Below are 22,883 nucleotides of genomic sequence, written 5' to 3'. Positions count from 1 at the left end.
CTACTAATGTTGCTAGCAAGTTTCTCATTTCCATGTTAAATTGTTGTTCTTTAGAAACATAATAATATAGCCATAATTACTGGGGGGGGGGGGGGGGAACAAAATTCAGGAAACAGCAAACATTGAAAGGAACTGGAACAAGGGAAAAGAAAGAAAGACCTACAGGCAAAAGTAGTCCCTGTTGTGTGTTTTACAGCATAAATGTAACCATTTAGTATAATATTTTTCAAACGTTAAGAGGCAAAACATTTTAAAAGAATTTTATAAGCTCCTTTACACATACTTCACAATAACTTGAAAACAATGTAATTTTTGAAGGAGTTACTGCTATTAAGAATGACCAATTATTCAATCAGTTGTCATCTTCCACCTCTGAAAATGTAGGGCAAATTACCCCCTTATGTAATCTCCTGAATCAATGACTTTGCAGCAGGGATACACTGACATGTAAACCTCATGGGATAACCAACCACATCTTTTGTCTACATATACCATAGGGGTTGGTATGTGGCACAGCAATTACTTGAAGTAGCCACAGAAAGAATTTTGATGGGGATTTGAAAACAAAGAATATTGAGATTTCTGCCAAAACCAAACATTTGCAATAAATTAAAAGGAAATCCTTGCTGTACTCTCCTCCTTTTATATCTTTATTTCTGTAGGACCTAATATTGAGACAAATATTCACAGATTGTTCATTGGTACATTTTGGCAAGATTTTGGATCTGACCACTGTGTTCCTGGTTAAATGGCAGAAAATTATTTTTTATGATGTACAATATGGCTTTACTTTCTCCCAATATTGGGCTATAAACTGAGAAATAACATTTCAGCAACTAGCAAGTCTTGTGGAAAGATCTGAACTTGCGGCGATGAGAAAACACAGCTACCCAACTATAAAAATGAAAAGAGAAGGGTGTGCTTTTTTCCTCTAAAATATAGTTTTATGAACTCTGATTACATTACTCAGAAAGCACGCAAGATGAAGAAAAAAAAATCAATCTTGTAAGATGCCCAACTAAAGAAGAAAATCACTTTATTTAAGGGAGCAACAGAAATCCATTAACCTTTGAGCACTAACAGCCAAATCTCCTCCAACACACCCTAAACATTTGTATTTATGTAAAAAAAAGCTGCAACTTCAAGCAACTCAAACTTAAATGATGGGAGTTGAGTGCCTAAAACAGGGTTTCTGCTTGCTTTTTTCATGTGCTGTGTATCAAAGTAGGCAACTGGAAGAATGTACTTCATACTTTGTTATACGGCAACAATTAAATGTGACTCATTAAATGTATTTCATGAATTTTATATCCTATTCTCAGACTTTCACAATCATAAAGTGATTTTCTGTACACCTTGTGTTCTTTACAAAGTCATGTAGTATATTTTAGGGAATGAAATGGAGGTCCATGGCAGTCACTGACGGACGCAAGAAAGACTTCTATAGTCTGCAACAGTCAATGGAAGCAAGATTACTATAGAGACAGTAAGCTCAAAAAGGCCATTCATCCGGTTTAAGTCCTATCCAAATAAATTCTTGGAAAAAACAAAAGTGAATAGAACATGGATTCCAACTAGGTCACATACTTTAATTTGATTTTCTTTGCTAGATTCTCAGAAGAAGAAAATTACCACGTTTTAACTAATATAGCTTTAGACTCAGAAAATGTGTTTTTTATTTTAAATTTACAGGTGGGACTACAGAAACACAGTTTACAACAAGCCCCAATGCAGTTATTCAGTAACATCCAATAATGCAAAGCTTTCTTTAAAGAAAGCTTTGACGATAAATAAAGTTAGACTGAACTGAAAGATATGCAGAGTGCTTTTAATGTATGCTCTTTCTATTTCAGTCACTGTTAATTAGCTGAAGAAAATTACATTTTATCTTTGCTTCACGAAGAGCAGAAAACAGAAGTGCAATTTCATGGTGTTGATGCAGAATATCAATCTGCCTCAGATGCAAGCTTTACTATTGCCCGACTCTTCGATTCCAGCAAACCACAAGTTCAGCACAAGGTCATGCATTCAAAGTATTCAAAGAGAGAAAACTGGCTTTGTCATTAGAAGGGTTAAACATACAACATTACTCACCACTTGGCCAACTGCAACTCGCTCCAAAGCCTTTAAACAGAATAAAGAGTACTGTGGGGTTTTTTTTTCCAAATGAAACATTTTGTATACATACTTCATAAAGAAAAAATAACCCATTAACGGATTATGTGATATACAAAAAAAGTCTGTTGGCTGAAATGTGTTATCATCACCACATGTTATTTAAGACTGCAATCTAGAATGCACAATTATAATGAAATGTATATATCTACTTCTGCAAAGAGCTAGGATAATACTAGACTGTATATTTTGAAGTATATTTTCTCAATCTAATAACCAGTGTTGGTCTCCAGTGAGTTTCTAGTTCACATTCAATAATGTATATAAAATTGAAAATGTAGGCCTTCACACAAAACACAATCTCTGCAGTGTATTTATGAATAAAATAATATGGGGGGAGGAGATGGAATGATAGTAAATTGTTACTTACATTTGCAAACCTTGATGGTCCATATGTGCTGCTGCTATTGCTTTTGTTTAACCAGCAGTTTGATCCAGATTGAAATACTAGGTTGGTTTTAACCATTTGTAGAGTTAATGCTTTGGGGTTTTTCCTAAATTCAAAGCTCTTTTTTCTTTCTTTTTAAAAGTAATTACTTCTGAAAATGTTCAGATTTTCCCAAAAGTGCTAACGTCTTATGCAAATATTTTTTTAAATTACTACCTAAACATGACAGTCCCTACTGGAACAATAGGAAAGAGAGAATGATGGTAATGAGAATATGTTGAAGGACCTGAAAGGCCAGCAATAAATATTCAAAGGGCTGCTAATTTTAAAGATAACTTAATGGGGTTTAAAAAGTAATAATGGTGAGGGGCAATGCAATGTTTTGCAATGATGACACCTAAAAATCTCTTCCCAAATGGATGCTGAGATGGACCCTTAATTGTGGGAAGGAGGGATTATAATAAGACAACAGTTTCAGTAATTTGCTGGCCAAAACAAAACCTTGATCTAGCAGCCACTGGAACCATAATTCCAGAAATAGTCTGGAATGTGATGGGTCAAAATCATTGCTGTGTTCATGCAGGTATTGTCATGTTGTGGTTATATATGTATACTGATCATGTTTTAACTGTATATTGAGCACGTTTTTAACCAGAATATCAATAAGAACAGGGTGGGTCAATGTAATTTGGGGAGGGGGGTGCAGCCCTCTCTTCAGCATAGTGAAACATAGGGGACTAAAATGCAAGATAAGCAAAAGAGATCTGAATGCATTTTGGTGGAATTATGCAAGTTAAAACAAAGGATGAACATGTCAAGGGGGCACAGACGGAGGTATATAAGAGGATCAGATGAGGATTAAATAAGCATTTGAGTCAAAGGAAAGATGTGTGTTACAAGATTGGGATAGCACTGCAACCAGGAGCAGCAGAGCAGCTCTAATACTCTGATCTGCTTAACACTTGGCAGACACTACCAGCCCATTTTGATTCATAGATAGCATCTGTCAAAATATAACAAATCACATACATTTAAACTGAGAGGTGAGTAACAGATTAACAAAGTAGCCTCCCAATGTGAATATCCATAGAAATCTGAATATATATCGAGATAGCAAGGTTAGAGATAACAAAACATTCCATTTCAAGGTATCTGGTTAAAAACATAAACTTTTTAACTTTGCAAATTGACAGGCTATCTATTTTGTCCCATGTGCTTAGGGTGACCAGAAAATACTAGCAAAATCAATGAGAAGACTGGGCTGCAATGAACTTTCCTTCTTTTAGACCAGTAGTTCTCAGCCTGTGGGTCCCCTGATGTTTTGGCCTACAACTCCCAGAAACCCCAGCCAGTTTACCAGCTGTTAGGATTTCTGGGAATTGAAGGCGAAAACATCTGGGAACTCACAGAATGAGAACCACTAGCCTTTATCCAATTTGATCTAATTAATCTGTGGCCTAAGTTTAATTATTTCTTAACCATAGTAGTAACAAAATATGAGTAGCTGGATGGTTAACCAATTATGAAAGTTGCTTGAAACTGAGCATGAATACACCACTAATAACATTAATCTCATACCAGCAGTGCAACTCATGAAGCCCTTAAAATAGTTTTGGATTGCAGCTGCCAACATTCCTCCCAATTAGCTATCCAGACCTGAGGTTGCTGGGCACTGCAGCCAACATCAACTAGATCAGTGGTTCTCAACCTGTGGGTCCCCAGATGTTTTGGCCTTCAGCTTCCAGAAATCCTAACAACTGGTAAACTGTCGGCAAAACCACCTGGGGATCGACAGGTTAAGAACCACTGATCTCGATTATCAAATGATGACCACCTCTGCTTATTAGTGTATTTAGGACACAATTCTAGGCTTCCAAATGAAAAGGAAAGGAGGTAGAGGAAACTGTACCAAACAGGCTGCCATTCTGGCGTTACGTCCACAGAACCAACCTTCTTCTTTTAAATATCGGCACAAGGGGAAACCCCATACTCTATGAGTACCATCTGCAGAGGAAAAAGTAACAATGTGTAATTTTTTTTTTAAAAAAAATCTAAATTACTCTTGACAGCACAACATTACAACTTTTTAAAATGTTACTAGGCGTAATACTACAAAAGAACAGTATGGAAAAAATGTTTTATCTGACAAAAAAAAACCATTTGTCTAAAGGACTGCAGTGTATTGGAAACAATTATCAACACTGTTTAATATACAGTTTACAATACTGTTTCAACACATTAGCAGACAGTCACAGCTGTGGCTTAATACATTAGGTGTTTTTGCTTTCTTAACACAGTTATGGATCAAGCCCAAACATTCCTGGCACTATTTAAGGAGAACCATATTGAGGAGACCAATCAGTAAACATCAAACACTAAAAGTTTGTTTCAACTTAATCACCTTTTAAAAACCAAATCTATTGATTTTTTTCCCTAGCCTATTAAATGCTAACATATCTCTTGCTGCACGGCAATAAAATGCCTTTTCTAACCTTGTCACCTCAAAGACTTTCAAAGAACAGAGAAAATGCTAGATTATAACGCAAGAACTGTCTGGGAAATGGACTTCTATAAATGGATGCTGCAACATCTGTTCTTCTCCCCTGTGTATCATTCTTCACAGGTTTAATTCTAGGTTAGAAATCAAAGAAAATCTTCAATATAAGATTGATTGCAAGATATAATAATCATTGATGAAAGAAACACTAACATTAACATTTCCTTCCATAGTGAGTACAGGAGTACAGAAAACATTATATTATAGTAACAGCCCATGCCAATGTTTCTGAACAAAATCAAATGAGTTAAAAGCCCATCCATACCATGGAACATCCAATTTAGAGGCAGTGACCCTGATTACATTCTTGCTTTATGTTGCTTTCCCCAAAAGGCAAACTAAGTTTGTGGTGAATACAAATGGAGCAAAGCATTCTTTTGTAGCAGGGAGGCATAGCCAATCTGGATGTACACTACATGATGACAAGTTCTTCCTAAGGTTCCTTCTACACTGCCATATAATGCAGATTATCAAAGCAGATAATCCACATTATCCATTTTGAACTGGATTATATGAATCTACGCTGCCATATAATCAGTTCAAAGCAGATAATCTTGATTTCATCTGGCAGTGTAGAAGGGGCCTAAGTCTCTCAAATTCGGGGGGGGGGGGGTTGCCCACCTCCAAGCTTCCCTTCCTCTTTCTTGCTCCTCCCTTTCTCTGTACCTTATTGATGACAAAAGCCTTTTCACCTCACCTTCCTTGCCACTCAGGTCCTTTTTCCCTCGCCTTTCTTGCTTCCAAAACCCCTTTTCCCTCCCACTGCTCAGGGGGTGCTTTGATTATGCTTTTCCTGCATGGCAGAAAGGGTTTGGACTGGATGGCCCCTGGGGTTTCTGCCATCATCATCATCATCATGACTAGGTGGCCATCTGTTGGGGGTATTTTGATTTGCGCTTTTCCTGCATGGCAGAAGGGGGTTGGACTGGATGACCTCTGGGGTCATATTTCTTTCTTTTTTCTTTCTTATACTATAAGTGAGATATGTGCTGTGTGTCTAGGAATTCGTTCATGTTTTTTCAAAAAGTTCACACAAACACTCTGCAACCATCTGCCACTGGCCTAGCTATCAAATTTTATGCAGCCCCTGTGCCTAAAAGTTTGCTCATGTCTGATATGTATGTAATATATTATATATAATATAATATTTAATAAATAATATAGAAACATTTATTTGAGCTCCACGAGAAACTTTCCCTCAAATGGGCTCTGCATTTGTAAAGAAACTGAGAACTCCTGGATTAGAGTAGTAGTTGCAATAGCGCTCTATCCAGCCTACAAAGTGGGATGCTCTTTGGAAAGCTGAGCAAATCTGGGTTGTTGTCTTTTTAAGTGGGGGAGCGCATGACTAATTGATGTAGAAGGGCAATGGAACTGATTCGTCACACCAAAAGGTGCAAAATCCATTATGCTACCATTTCATGTTCACTGACTTCTTCATCAGGCAAAGAAGTTGAAAACCATACCAGAGAAGAAAAGTAAATCTTGACATCACTAGTGTTGTTTGAGATGTTTGCTTAGGTTGGTATTTAATTTGGCCTTGAGAGAGGACCATATCTATTTCTTAGTCACAAGGGGATTGAGGACAAGGGCAGACAATAAAATTTATTTCTCCATTAAGAGTAACAAAGTAATTTTCACTGAAATGTAGGCCATCTCTAAACTGCGCAAGCCTGCAAGCTACTCTATAAGCTGATTATAGTGAGTCTCACTTTTTGCACTGTTACATCTATAGATAAGTTTAGGAACTGTAACAGGTAAAAACTTTTCAATGACATTCAAATTCAGTTTTGTTGGAGGTTAAAAAACTTTCACAGAATAAATCTGAGATATGAAATAAAGTAGTAGTAACACAGCATGTTTCTTTTTTCTCCTCGTTACCTCCTTTATTTATGTCAAGAGGGATATTGTGCCCATGGAAAACATATTTGGAATACTGTGACAGACAGATGCTTTTATATAATGCCAAAAAATAGAGTCACAAAAAAATCCATGTCTTTCTAAAACAAAGTCCTGCTGCCTTTTAAAAAGCAATAAACACATAAATAAACTTTGGCCACAAGCTAATTACAATGCAAATCAATAAGCTGGCCACAATACACAGGGGAGAGGCAACTTTTTAAGTATTAGTTCAATATATATTGACGTTTACAAATTTAACATTCAGGAAACCTTCTGAAAATAGATTTTTATGGAAAAACAGAAAATTATAAAAACTCATTTAGTCTACAGCTCACAAATGTTCCTGTAGTGATAAATTAATGAGTTTTAAAGTGCCACAGTATTTGTTATTATCGAATGAAGACTGTCAACATGCATATTTATTAAAATGATACCAATCAAGAACAACTCAAAATGCCTCATAATATTTTTCTTAAGAAATCAATACAAACCAAAAAAAGTAAACAATCATTTTAGGGAGGAAAAATCCTAAGCATGACCCAGTACCTACATCAAGATTTATTCCGCATGTAAATCCATATAAAAAACTGCTTATTGCTTCCTATATTGCAGTTGATTAATAAATGCATACAATTCAAAGAGTGTGGTGCCTTAGTTTGAATTTTGGACTAGGACACTAGGATACAAGAGTTCCAATCCTTGCTTGGCCATGGAAACACAGAGGATAACCTTGGATAAGTCACACACTTTCGGCCTCAGAGAGGAGCCCCTGGGGGTGCAATGGGTTAAACCCTTGTGCCAGCAGGACTGGAGACCGACAGGACGGAGGTTCAAATCTGGGAAGAGTGTGGATGAGCTCCCTCTGTCAACTCCAGCTCCCCATGCTGGGACATGAGAAAAGCTTCCCACAAAGATGGAAAAATATCAAAACATCTGGGAGTCCCCAGGGCAACATCCTTGCAGATGGTCAATTCTCTCACACCAGAAGCAACTTGCAGTTTCTCAAGTCACTCCTGACATGAAAAAAGCCTCAGAGGAAGGCAAAGGTGAATCCTCTTCAAGCAAATCTTGCCAAGAAAACCCTATGATAGGTTTGCTCTTAGGATTACCATAAGTCAGAAATAACTTGAATCCACACAACACATTTCTATATGTCTCCAAAATTAATAATACTGATTAATAGTAGTTTGAAACTTTGTAAAAAGTAAATATTGAGCAGCAGTAATGTGCAATTTGGAGTAAAAGGAAACTGTAAATTATTAGTTATTCAACATGAAGTCCAGTATTCATGATCTAAAAATATGTATAAGTAAATCAGTAAATTCTAAGATATTTTCCATCTTGTCAGAAAAAGCACTTGGTTTGCACACAGTACATAATCATTGCAAATGAAAATAAAAATTAATATTGTCACTGGTCTTGAAGAAGCATTTTCTTATCTTATTTTCAAAGTTGGCAAACTTTCATTTTAGCTTGCACCCCAGTTTATTTTTTTCATATATTAAAGTTCCATTGTACATAGATATATCCAGACTTTATATTCACCATAAGAATGTTTAACAATAACAACAACAAGAATTGAAAGCATATTCAGACTTCATTTCTAATCACTTCTGGGAAATAATGGAATGCCTCAAGGCAAAACATGAAATTTGTGCAAAACCTGCCAAAATATAAACAATTGACTGAAGATCAGATGCAGCTGTCAGTGTAAATTACCCAAGACCTGCCAAAAACATCAAAAAGCCCCCGCATTAATCATAAACTTATTAGCAGGGATGCAGGCCATAGATAAATAGTGAAGGAAAATCATATGGAACCTATATCTCATAAACATCTGAATTCACAAGGCTGGTACTGACATTTATAAATTGTTTAATTATAAAGATTACTAAACTGGGGTAGCTAGCTACCAAAATTGTGTTTTTACTTGGGTTGTCCATGATATATGAGTGACAATGTTCTAATCTTCATTCAAGCAGAGTAAAAACCTTGCACTGAGTGACCTCTCAAGTATTTTCCTTTTTGGAGGACTTAAATTTACTGTTGGGTACTAAAAATGGCCCATGTCCACTGGAGTGTTTGTAGATGCAGAATCAAAATTATCCCTCAATACCCTTAAAGCTAAAAAACCTAGAAATCACACGCTCACATGAGTTTTGTTTATTTTGATTAGCTATAAACATCCCCTCCTGTCTTTGCAAAAACTAATAAACAACAAACACAGCACAATTTTTTTTAAAATGTTACTACTGTCATTTTCAATTCAAAATACAGAAAAGCTTGTACCAAACTTTAAAACTAAGAAAAGCACATTAACTTAAAAGAAAACAGCCAATATGAATTGTATAAAGACCTAATATTATCAAGGTACACTTTTAAACACTGGAAACAGAAGTTTTCACCAATGGTAATGCACCCACAACTTGTGCCCCAAACATAAGAACAAAAGAAAATTGAGAATAGCTTGAGGTTACATCTGTTTGTTTGTTTGTGTGTGTGTGTGATTTTTTTTGGGGGGGGGGTGTCATATTTTAATGCTAAACAGTGAAAAGGGCAGTTTAGGGGAGTTCTGTGCCTCAGGTGATTGCATATGGCACCAAGACGACATTTCACCTTTCCCTGGTCTACTGAATCACTCCTATAGATACACTTGTTGAGATTATTGTTTTTTTCCATGTTTAACTATATCTCAACAGATATGTTTTCTGCTAATTTGCCCAGAACAGGAAGAAATTGATTGGTCTGTTATATTCCTGGATTCTTTCACCTACAGAATTAGTGCTATGATGGATGCTTCACGGTTCACTGGTAAAAAGGCCAACTTTAAGGGCATTGCTTGTTAAAAGATCAGCAATTTAACAACTGAGATATTGGACCTGGTTATTTGCTTAATTTTAATTTCTTAACAAGATCTAGAATAACATATCAGAGTAAATATGGGAGCACACAATCAAATACAGTTCCCATTAATCATTGGAGCACAAAGAAGAGTTAATATTGGTTCTTACACCTTGTCACAGCATGACTGAAATAATATTTCTAATTTAAGCAACAAAGGAAAACACTTCTGCTTTTTTGTGCTTCAAAGGAAAAAGAAAACAGATTAAAACCACAATTTTCTGGTAAACTGGCTGGGATTTCTGGGAGATGTAGGCCAAAAACATTTGGGGATTCCAGGTTGAGAACCACTGCTTTAACACCATGTGTCAGATATTTCATGAATTCATTCACACACTACAGCCTTGTTTCCCCTTATAGCTGTATTTAGAGATGGTATGGAAATGAAATCAAGTGCTTTGATCTTTTCTTTGGATTATTTAATAAATTGCCATGGCATCAAAGGGTTTTTTTCCCCCTACTAATATTAGGGGAGACAGAAAAATAAATTTATTGCACTAAGAGGGTCAGACATAGAACATTTATGTTCTCCAAGATACATAATCAATAAAGAAAGATTTAGGCTCTTTGTATGTTTACAGAACCCAAGTGACCCCCTTTAAATAAGGAAAGAAATCTAAGGTAAAGAATGTTGAATTTGCTAACATAAAGTGAAGCATGTTGAATTTGCTCAACGCTGTTGGACTGTGCCCAAGGAATTATTCAAAAGGATATCTCCATGCACTTAGGCAAATTGTTGTCTTTTATCTGTTTTTGTTAAGATACTAACAAAACTAGTCCTACAGAATGTGTGTGCTTGACTGTCTACACTCCAGATTAATCAAAACAAAGATGTAGCCCCCATCCACACTGCTGTATAATGCAGTTACAGGATGCAGATTATCTGCATTGAACTGTATTATATGAGTCTACACTGCCATATAATGCAGTTCAATGCAGTTAAAAACTGCATTCTGAAATTGCATTATATAGCAGTGTAGATGGGCCTTTAGAAATAAAAGCAAAAGTAGTTTTTCCTCATCTTAGTAATGAATATTTTGTAGTAAATTGCAAGACAATTCTGAATATATTCAGACCCCCATTAAGCATCTAGAATGAAATCTATGAAGTAAAATGAAGGAAATCAGTTTCTGCATTAATTTTTGCAACTATGTGAACTTAAAACAATTCCTTTAAATTTAAGGTTTTTTAAAGTGAAGAAATGGTTGTAAACAGCACTATATTGATGCACAAGTTTCTGTATTATGAATTAGTGAGCTGTTACATGTACACAGCCAAGGGGAGCATCTCATATAAACACTACGAGGAAGGAAATATAATGATGAACAAAACATATAGTTTGCATATAGAGGTGGAATAAAAACAGCTGCCTGTAGCCACATTAAAGCATTTTATATTAATAAGCCTATAATCAGAAAAGATCATATGAAAATAAAGACAAAAAAGGAAAGCCACAGGGCATTCAAAAGTTGAGTTACTTTCAAAAATAGCTAAAATTAGTGAGAAAGGAGCCAGTAAAGGGAACAAAAGGTATTTATTAATTAGAACATATTGTAAAAAGAAAAAAAACTTGACTTAGGTACCTTTCTCAATTTCATGTTCTTCTGATAGCAGATGGTAACAGCAACCCACACTACAAACTGCCTTAATTTCAGACTTAGCATTAAAAAGACGTAGGGTGCTTGGTGCAAGATCACCACAAGTATGAAGGCCCACAAGCACACAGTCCTGGAACAGAGACAAAAAAAGCAGGTTCTGAACTTAGCAAGCAGGATAATAGACACTCTAAGACAGTGGTTCTCAAACTGTGGGTCCCCAAATGTTTTGGCCTTCAACTCCCCGAAATCCTAACAATTGGAGCCACTGCTCTAAGAGCAAAATACTATTATATGCAAAAAATACTATAGCAACTTTGGGCAGAGGTAAAAAAATGATGATCTGTGTGTAAATTCTTAAGTACAGGATACGGCAGAGTTCATAGGCAATGTTGCTACTCTTGCACCAAAGACAAAGGAAAATAGAGAATTACAATAATAGGGAACAACTTGGTAGGACAGTAAAGTGATGGCATATCAACCACAGTGGCCGAGATGGAAAGAAGGCCAAGTACTAGAATAGTATGTAGGAGTGGAACTTTGATTAACAAAAGCTAGTCCAATGATAGCTATGGAAAACCCAACTGCAACAACTAAGCACGAAATAGTAACAAAATACTGTATTACTCTAAATTTATCTCTACGTAAAAGGTTATTGTCACCCAAATTTCCAGTTTTAAAATGGTAATTTTAATTAGAAAATTAAGCCGATTTAGGAGCCTCTATATTGTGTAATTAATGCAGATGGATAACATCCATGGCTTACTGCCATGGAATCATGGGATTTATAGTTTTACCTAGTTTTTAACCTTCTCTGCCCAAGAGTCCTGGTGCCTCAACAAACTACAACTCCAAGAATTCCATAGCATTGAGCCATGGCAGTTAAAGTGGTGTCAGCCTGCACTAATTCCACAATGTAGATGCACTCTTAGAGGAGACTACAAGGAAGTGGGGAGTCACCCAAAATTGCCCTCATCCTATTTTCTTAGAAAATTCCACTCAAGGCTCATTTGTGAAATGCTGATCTTTTTAGATAGCAACTTTCTATACATTCTTGTATTTTTTTTCCTGTGATGTGAAGGATTTACATAAGAGGAATAAGAAGATGAGTTGTATAAAAATATTTCCAATATTTTGTACCTTCAACATGTATGATTGATTTATAGATTTAACTTCTGAAATGTGCTGCAGTCTCCAACACATGAAAAGTTTGTTTTCATCATCGGCATTTCTCCATGTTTTTGAATTTTTAAACACTGGAACTTCAGATTGGTACAGAAATGTAAAACTAGATTTTGTTTAGTTTTATTATATTAAAGCTTAATTCAATTCATACTCTTTTCCTCTACTTACTTTTGAATTTAAGTTCCAGTACGGAATCTATTTTTGCTTTTATTGGCCTTACATGCTCTATAAACTGAAAATGTTGTAAAGTAATTACAAATGTAAAATAAGGTTTAATATTAAAACATCTGTATTATCATGTAACATACAGAAGTTCTTGAAAAATAATGGTCACCAAGGGCATTGTGAACAAACCACTGAATTAATTGGGAGGTCAAAATGTTTCTGAATTTAAAGTAATGGTACTTCATACAGGCATAACTTTCTATACAAGGAAAAATGCCCATATTTGTCACAAGGTGAATATGTGAAAATTCTTTAAAAAGAATTGGATGGTAAAATGAATCACGTCTTAAACACACAACCACAGCAGTAGAAATAGTGTTTGCTCAAACCTGGAAACAGACTGAAGAATCAATTATTAAAGAATAGATTGCTAAAGTTGCTGAGTTAGGCTGAATTACCAAATTAACATGGATTCTAAAGGATATGCCAACTGAAGACTTTCTGAAAGATTGGAAACCATTTATTAAGTTTGAGAAATAAGAAAGCTGATAATATAATCTGTGGTTATGGTTCCTAGGAATTACTAGGATTATGAAATTGGGTCCAATGTAATAATAGAATAATACACTTTTTCAGGAATGGAGCCCTGCCATGCTTTAACCATATGTATCTTTTTAATTTTATTTTATCCTTTTCCTTTTCTTTTCTTTTGTGAATTTATTTCTTAGCTGTAAAAATAAATGAACAAACAAACCCATGGCCATAAAATAGCTATTATGAATCAAACCCCACATGGCTAAAATTCTATTTCTGATTGGTATTTTTGAAATCCCAACAATGCTGTGACTGTACGAGACTCCAGACTGCATATTTCCCGTACTGTGTTAAAAAAGAATACCACATTATTGATTCGTGATTTTTTAGCTTATGTTCTAATAACAACGACAACAAAAAGGGGGGGGGGGTTGATTAAAATGTTATGTATCAATCAAAATAACCTCCAGATCTTCAACAATGTCACGGAGTTCCGTGTTTGCCGTGATGTATGAAGTTAATGGAGAATATACATTGGCTTCTTTTGACCTGCTTGCTTTGGCTTTAAGGGAAGCCATTTTTCTCCGTTCTTTCTCCTCTTCACAGAGATCCCTGCAATTACTTCTAGGTGAAGAGTCAGCTTCAACGGCATCAGCCGGCAGAATATTAAGAAACACATATTCTGGAGTGTTGCTCTCATCAGACTGCAGCTGGGCGCCAGAATGAAGTTCATATTGTTTGTTAGCAATACATATATCAGAGTCTGTGAAAACATCAGCTGTTTGAGAATCTGGGGCAGCCACCTGGGCCTGACTTTGAAGACTGTTATTAGTACTTAAGAGATTTTCGCTGCTATTTGCTTTACATTTCTCTTTATCTTGCTCTGGCCTTTCCTTTTTGTCTTTCAGTACTTGGCCTCTGACATTGGCTCTTGCCCTTCTTTGATAGGCTGTCCAGTGTTTCTTCAATTTCCTGTTTCTTTCATTAGCTCCATGGGTGTTTGTATTTGAGGAATCAATTCCATAAACCTTTAAACCATACTGCAGGGACAGGAAGGAGCTCAGGTAGCCTTTACCAGAGCCCAGGTCAATAACCTAGAGACAACAAGAAGATTTGTTTAAAATAGCGCACAGTGGTACAAACAACAAAAAGTGGAAAACCATCATAAAATAATTACAAAACCAACTATAGTTTCTATTATTTGAAGCAAATTATCTCCAACATATGGCCCCCTTATTTGAAAAATCAACTCTCAGGGCCCTTAGAATCATAGAATCAAAGAGTTGGAAGAGACTTCATGGGCCATCCAGTCCAACCCCCTGCCAGGAAGCAGGAATATTGCATTCAAATCACCCCTGACAGATGGCCATCCAGCCTCTGTTTAAAAGCTTCCAAAGAAGGAGCCTCCACCACACTCTGGGGCAGAGAGTTCCACCCTTCTACACAGCTATATTATCCAGAATATCAAGGCAGAATAACCTACAATATCTGCTTTGAACTGGAATATCTTGAGTTCCACACTGTCACATATCCCAGTTCAAAGCAGATAATGTGGGATTTTATTCAATTGTGTGGAAGGGGCCTCAGTATGAAGAAAACTCCATCTAGCTGTGTGTGAGAACATTAAGTCTAGTTTATTAAACCAAGATTGTATTACTTTTTAATACAACAGTGTTCTGAATCAAGTACAAAAAATAATTGTAATCTGGGAAACCTATGAGAGAGAATGGTTTTAGGTAACATTATTAAAATTGTATTGGTAATCAATAGATTTTATTCCAAAAGAAGAATATTCCAAAAAAAGAGAAAGAAACAGAAACAGAACCAAAAACAGAAAACTGAATCATAGTTTCATATATTAAAAGTTTGTCTTGTTCCACCAGAAACATCTGGTTTATCTTTAGAAAGATTTCAAAAGATACACACGCAGCTGTGGTTGTGTGCTTTCAACACAGACACCTCTGATTTTTTTCTTTTTAAAAATGATCTCTCAGCTATATGAATTCCATAACATCTAGTTTCCAGCTAGAACAAAGGAAAAAGAATGCATGAACTGATTTCCCAACAACTGAAGGGTGAAAGCGCTATGCATGAATATAATTTTAAATCTATGTTCCTTCATCATTTCCATTGTTATTTCAAAATGCTCTTTACCACTCCTAGGAGGAAGCACAAGGGATAATTGCTTGTACTCTACTGACCTCTAGCGTCTGTCAATGTGCCAGCAATATTTTGGCACTTCTATATACTTTTTAATCAGTGAAAAAAGTATATATACTTTTACAGACATTTAATGAACCTTTATATTCCCTTTGAAAGAGCAATGAAAGTCATGCTATTCACACTGAAATAAAACATACTGGAAAAAACTGTTCCCTACTGAAGAACCACTGACTCAACTTGGAAGGGCAACACAAATATAAACAATGAAAACGACTGTTCCAAAGCATAATGAAATCTTTACTGAGTTCAGTTCTTGTAAGTAGCAAGGCAAAAAAACAATTCAAGAGGAAGTCAGAATTAAGACATTAGTTCTAAAACAGCTGTTCAATTAATATTATAAGGCCAAATGTTTTTAAAAGGGGTTTCTTTTAACAGTTTTAAAGCTATTGTAATTTAGATTTGCAATATTGTATCTTATACAAATGAATCCACAAAGTTTAATCAACAAAATATACATTTTAGTAACAATTGAAAACGAACAAGTATAAACATTGGAAGAACAGTAGGAAACTGTTCATCCAAATTGTGCTGGAAGTTTGTGCAGAAAGTGAATCAGGCTTCCATTGCATTTGGCTGCACCACTCCCTGCTTTTCAGATCATCTGGCATGCACAATATGGCCCAGCTGGTACAAATCATAGCAAATACTCCCTTATTCTGGCCTGTTTATAAGCCGAACAGGCCTACAATTACCTCAGTGCATCTAGGCTTTCCTTTCAATTTTTTCCATTTGTGGCTGAACGTTTAACTATGCTTTGTAGTTCTTGTCTTCCTATAAACTTCTGTCTCTTTCTAGCCAGCTTGGCAATTTGAAATTCACAGACTGCCACTGCAAACAGATATCCAAGCACCTTATCTTCTAGTTATTTTGTCAGTGTATCATAACTGGTTATTGCCTAGCAGTTATTTTCCAAGAGTCCTGGAAGTGGCTGTTGAGAAGGAGCCTCAGACAATACGCTTCTGAAGTCAGCCTTTACACAGAACTAGGGAATACCCGATTAAGAGGACTAGCTTACATCCGGTTGTTAGTATATACATCTGTTCCTCCAGGTGACGCTTGCATGCAGATGCAGTTTCCTCGTTTCATCTGATTTTGTTAACCAGTTACTCTCTTAAGTAAGTAAGTCAATACTATGAAACACATTTTTCTCATCCCCTCAGCGTCTTCCAGGTGGTAGGTTTTCTTATTGTGATAGGCTTTTTCCGGCCAAGGATTTGCTGCTTAATGTTACTGTTCTCCATCATTTCAGATTCAATTGAATTTTAATATGTTTTATTGTATTTTGTGATACTGTGATGCTGAAAGTTCATAAGCCATCTTGAGTAGTGCACAGGAAGCAGTGCACTACTTCCTGCTTCTCCCTACTAGATAGGCTTCTCCCTACTAGATAAACAGCTTCTCCCTACTAGATAGGCTTGGCTTTCTTGCAACACATATGCTGCGAAGTTGCTTCATGTTAGCACTGTCATAAACCTAATATCCAACAACAATATGGAAATAAATGGAGGAGATGTTGGGCCTATGAACCATGACAGGAACAAATACCAATGGACTGATAATTATGGCTATACAAAGGTCTCTCAATTCAATTTAGAGTTTAATTCAGTGTTCAATTGATTCAGACATAATGGAATATATAGAAATTTATATTGTTAGTCCTTCTATTGACAATGCATAAAAACCTTACAATGTTTAATATATGTGTTGGGTTTTGTATGTCCCAATACATCTACATGAAATGTTAAGACATGACAGACTCTATAATGTGGATTAACCCTGCCAAATTGCAAGTGGGTACCTTCAATAGGTCTGTACCAGGTGAGCATTTCATCTACCAGGTGAGCATTTCATCTTCCAGGACCTTGGACAGAGCCAAAGGAGTTAACATTTTCTGAGAAAGATTTCTGAGCAGGTGATATTGTTCTTGAACCTAACTGAACAGTTTAGAAATTTTGAGGAGGTTCAAGTTTCAAGCAACCACCCTTCAAAATAAATATTCTATTATTTTCTTTCATTGTGATATAGAACATAATCAATCTCCACACCATAGCACTTTCTGCCATCCATTACAAATTGTAGGCACAGGGAAAGACAGTTTCAGGTTTAGACTGGAATCTCTTTAAAATGCCTTGGGGAGATGAGATCCAAAAGCCTGTCTATCCTTCCCTATCAACCTTCTAGAAATTTGAGATCATCCTCAGAGGCCACATTACTATGCCATTGCCCCTGTTTAATCTGCTGTTTTGCTATATATGGCTAAATGTTATATGGCTAAATGCGGTAAACAAATATGTTTGTATTTCCAAAGTTCTTGTTTTCAACACTTACACTATTTAGTAAAACCTATATTCTCTGTAGATGACTGAATCTAGACTTAAGTTTCTACTGACAGCCCTATAAAGAGAGCCAACTTCTCCACAAACCTCAACCATCAACAGGCCTTAAATAATAAGAGCTTTTAAGAAGACACAATATCAAATTCTAAGAATTCCTACCTGGCTTAAGCCACAATATTTTGCTATACCATACACTAATTCTGACATCAACTGCACTTCATGTGACTTCTTATTATTCATGAAATCATCTGTTTTCATCTCTGCACCTAATCAAAAAGAGAAAAATAAATTTAAAAGTCTTTGAACTTCAGAATTTACAATATGGTCACAATCTAGTTCTCTCAAAAATGAGTATCTATCAATCTTTTGAAATAACCATCAAATTTATTTTGTACAAGTTGATTTTTTAATATAGATACAATGTTCGAATTGATTTAAAAATAGGCAGGAAAACTATATATCACAAATCTCAAAAAATCATTTAAAGTGCCACTGAAAGGTAAACAGCATATTTAATAGCCTTTCGCTAAATATATTGTCTCATTTACAATATTTATATAAGCATCTCTTATCAAAGTATAGTTTATAGTTTTGAAATGTGAGCTTTATGTTTCTATGTGATTTTAAGTAATTGTCTTAATTGATACGTTTTATTTATGTAATTTTAATGTATAGGTTGTTTTATTTTATATGTAATCAAGGCATTAAATTGTGCCTCTATTGTAAGCCACGCTGATTACCCTTCTGGATGAGAAGGGTGGGATATAAATGTGGTAAATAAATAAATAAATAAATAGGATTAATTATGCATGTAAGGTCATCTAGATATAGTTGAGAATATGCTAGTTCAGCTAAAGTGTTTGTATTGATGGTGCTGAAAATCAATGAAATAACATGGTCATTATGCAACAGTCCATCCCTGAGATCACTCAATTTCTCACAGAAGAGAAATAATGTAATCTTTAGACATTTCTATACTTCTTTTGGTTTGTCTGATCTGATTCATCAGTTAAAATATTTGGACAAAAAGTTCTAGTAACTCTTTATGCAAAAGCTGCCCGAATATATAATTTTCTATATCTATATATATAAATTTGTTAGGGGCATCCAACGAGGAAACAAAACTCAAAAACCCCCCAACGAAACTTAACCAAAATTCCCATGCCCATAACACAACCCACAAGGTACAAACATACCTACTCAAAATGAAAAACAACACAACAACACACTCACAAAACGGCAAAACAACAAAACTCAAAAATCCCCCAACGAAACTTAACTAAAATCCCCGTGCCCATAACACAACCCACAAGGTACAAACATATCTACTCAAAATGAAAAACAACACAACAACACACTCACAAAACGGCAAAACAACAAAACTCAAAAATCCCCCAACGAAACTTAACCAAAATCTCCGTGCCCATAACACAACCCACAAGGTACAAACATATCTACTCAAAATGAAAAACAACACAGCAACACACTCACAAAACGGCAAAAGAACAAAACTCAAAAAAACCTCAACGAAACTTAACCAAAATTCCCATACCCATAACACAACCCACAAGGTACAAACATATCTACTCAAAATGAAAAACAACACAACAACACACTCACAAAACGGCAAAACAACTGAGCATGCGCATTGGCGCCCAGCCGCAAGTTTCCTGGCGCGCGCACATGGCCTTCCGGCCAACGTTCCCTCTGAGGAAACCATGCCCACTCCAAGCCCCGCCGCGCCGCTTCCCGCACACACACACACCCTGCCGCACACACACACGCAACCACACGCTCCATCACTCCCCCCGCCGCCGCATACACACACGCAACCCCACTCCCCCCGCCGCCACACACACACACGCAACCCCACGCTCCATCACTCCCCCCACCGCCGCACACACACGCAACCCCACTCCCCCCGCCGCCGCACACACACATGCAACCCCACGCTCCATCACTCCCCCCACCGCCGCACACACACACGCAACCCCATGCTCCATCACTCCCCCCACCGCCGCACACACACGCAACCCCACTCCCCCCGCCGCCGCACACACACATGCAACCCCACGCTCCATCACTCCCCCCGCTGCCGCACACACACACGTAACCCCACGCTCCATCACTCCCCTGCCCCAATCTTACCTCCTTTTACTTCACGCCACCTCCAAACCCCACCCCGCCCCTTCCCGCCCTGTCAAAATCTAGGAAAGACAGGAAGGAAGGAAAGAAGGAAGAAAGAGAAAGGGAGGTAAAGAAAAAGGGGGAAGGAAGGAAAGTTAGAGGAAGAAGAAAAGGAAAGAAAAGGAAAGATGGAAGGAAAGAAAAGAGAGACAGCAGAAGAGAAAGAAAAAGGGGGAAGGAAGGAAAGAGATAGAGAAAGAAGAGGAGAAGGAAAGATGGGAAGGAAGGAAGGAAGGAAGGAAGGAAGGAAGGAGGGAGGGAGGGAGGGAGGGAGGGAAAGAAGGAGAGAAAGAGGGAAGATTGGCCACAGCAACACCTGGCAGGTAAAGGTTGTTATTTCTATTATTATTATTATGCTATTGTTCCTCTGAGACCCTTTTAGGGGGAATGGGAGAGGTGTCAGGTCCCAGAGGCAATGCATTGCATTATTGTTATTGTTATGATGGTGGTGAAATAAAAGGAAATAAAAAGTGAAAGAAGGAAGCAAACAGGGAGGGAAGAAAGGCAAAGGAAGGATGAAACCAAGTAGTGAAAGAAGGAAAGAAAGAAAGAGGTAGAGAAGGAAGAAAGGAGAGAAAGGGGGAGGGAAAGGGGGAAGGAATAGGTAGGGACCTCTCTTTCATAATAGTCCAGATATCTACCTCAACTTTGATAAGTTTTACTATAGGCCACAGCAACGCGTGGCAGGGCACAGCTAGTAAAATATAAATTGTCTACAGAGCAGCATAATACACCAGAAAGAACACTGGCACAGAAATCAGGGATGTTATGGAAAGCCAAGCCAATTCTCAATTTTCAGTTTGGATTCTAAAGATATCAAGAGTCTGTGTGAACTGGAAACACAAAACAACTAGCAGCCCTACATGTGCTGACTGTTGCAAGAAAAAGGTCTCCGCAATTATATTTGCAAGACACCAGACACTTTGCAGTCTTTCCTGTAGGAAGAATCCCCTCCTTGCACTTCATACATTACTGACATCTGCCAAGTTCCTAATCACCAGGCTATAACTTAATAAGAACATGCTGGGAATAATTGCCAAAAAGTTTTGCTTCTTTAAAAGTTGAGAACTGTATTGTGGTCAGAAATATCCTAAATTTTCCATGTGAATGTCCAAAAGGCATGTACATTTAAACATCTGGTAGAATATATAAAACCTGTTAGCACACATAAACATTCTATCAAGTGACAAATGAGTGCATAAAATATGATACTAGCAAACAAAAAGAGTAAGTATGGCATGCCTTTTGAATGTGTGCTGGCAACACCTTTTGAGGTATAGATGAGAAAAGACTAAGATCCAATGGGCTGCAATATGAGGTTTTGGATGTGAAATAAAACTTTCCTGCCTTGCTTCTATTTCCAGTCCCCTAATATTTCAGAAAAGCTATTCAGGAAACAATACAATACAATGAATGCTTCTAGAACATGGCCATATAGCCCGAAAAACCTACAACAACCCAGTGATTCCATGAAAGCCTTCGACAATACAATACAATACAATATTTTTTTTATGTTTTGTTGTGGGGGTTTTTTTGTTGCTTGGTTGCTTCTTTGAAATGTTATGTTTATTAACACCAAAATACTACTTCAAAGTCCATGTTTTTAAGATAAAGATACTGTACTTAGAAGACTTTTTATGAAGTCTGAATGCACACTGAAATTTCAACCTGAAGTGATACTATGCCTAAAATGAAACAATAATAATAAAATTCGGATATGGGCATATGGGCATATGTTTCTGCCTAGAAATCATAAGTTGTGTCCATAACAAGGTATTTTGTTCATATTCTATTCAATGAAACTTTAAGTAGGTAATTACTAAGATTTCAAACTGATTCAAAAGAACCTAAGTTCAACTAATACAGTTTGGATCCAGCCTTTAATCTTCAAATTACTTTAAGCAATATTAATTTATTCTTGAAGGAGGCAGCTTCAAACATGCTTTGACTGCAGAAACTTCACAAATATTTAAGGACTCTAGACTGCCACTGAATTTTCACAAGACTTCTGCTCTTAGGGTACATTGATATAGAAGTAAGTTGATTTTTTAAATAAATATATATTTCTGTTCATGGAAGACTAGAAATGGGTAATATGTTCCAAGCTACTTTGGTTATTGCTAAAGCAAGCAGCAGAGATCTTCAAAGTAATCTCTCAGGCATATTTTTCTCCTTATCATAGGAAAAATCACAAAAAAAAACATGAAAGAGAATTTTCAAAACAGTACATTTGGATGTTGTAACATTCCTCTCCATGTGCAAGTTACCTTTTTTTTAAAAAAAAAATCAGGTTTGTTGAAGAACATTCCTCAACAGCTAACAGATGTGCCTCTTTTCTGGAGGAAAGTATTTAGCAAAGTCTGTTAAACATTCACACTTTAAAGGTCCCAGGGATCATATGAAAAGAAGATATTACAGTTTTGAAGTTTAGTGTTTGCCTCTCCAGTAAGTGCTAGCAATTTCAATCTACTGAGTCTTCTTTTGATATCAAATAGCGAAAAAAAATGTTTTGAAATGGTTTTGTTCTTATGTACAATTTCTACTTCTGTTAGAACTGTGTGTCTCGTTTTTTAAAGACTATCTCTACCAGGAAAGCTTTAATATATTAAGTTAGGAAGAAAGTAAGCAGCTGTTGAAAAGCCAGTTAGTTCCTTGTTAAAGGACAGTAAGAAAATGACAGTGGGGGTGCACAGAGAAAAGTAGCATTACATATGACAATATTATGGCTCACAGTC

At 36.5% G+C, this 22,883-nt stretch overlaps 1 protein-coding gene across 3 annotated transcripts in view; it reads right to left on the bottom strand.

The window, feature by feature from the left end:
- METTL25 (methyltransferase like 25) overlaps positions 1 to 22,883 on the bottom strand; it is a 46,891-nt gene that overhangs the window by 19,244 nt on the left and 4,764 nt on the right. For all 3 annotated transcript variants that reach the window (XM_067469120.1, XM_067469119.1, XM_060777377.2), the window contains exons 3-7: positions 18,121 to 18,227; positions 13,867 to 14,496; positions 11,507 to 11,651; positions 4,473 to 4,567; positions 2,095 to 2,124 (exon numbers count right to left, since the gene is read on the bottom strand). In XM_067469120.1, the coding sequence (XP_067325221.1) occupies positions 2,095 to 2,124; positions 4,473 to 4,567; positions 11,507 to 11,651; positions 13,867 to 14,496; positions 18,121 to 18,227 (1,007 nt within the window). The remainder of the gene's footprint in view (positions 1 to 2,094; positions 2,125 to 4,472; positions 4,568 to 11,506; positions 11,652 to 13,866; positions 14,497 to 18,120; positions 18,228 to 22,883) is intronic.

The sequence above is a fragment of the Anolis sagrei genome, chromosome 5, assembly GCF_037176765.1.
Source record: "Anolis sagrei isolate rAnoSag1 chromosome 5, rAnoSag1.mat, whole genome shotgun sequence".
Taxonomy (NCBI): domain Eukaryota; kingdom Metazoa; phylum Chordata; class Lepidosauria; order Squamata; family Dactyloidae; genus Anolis; species Anolis sagrei.
The sequence above is the reverse complement of the archived record's forward strand: the minus strand, read 5'-3'. Positions and strand labels throughout refer to the sequence as shown.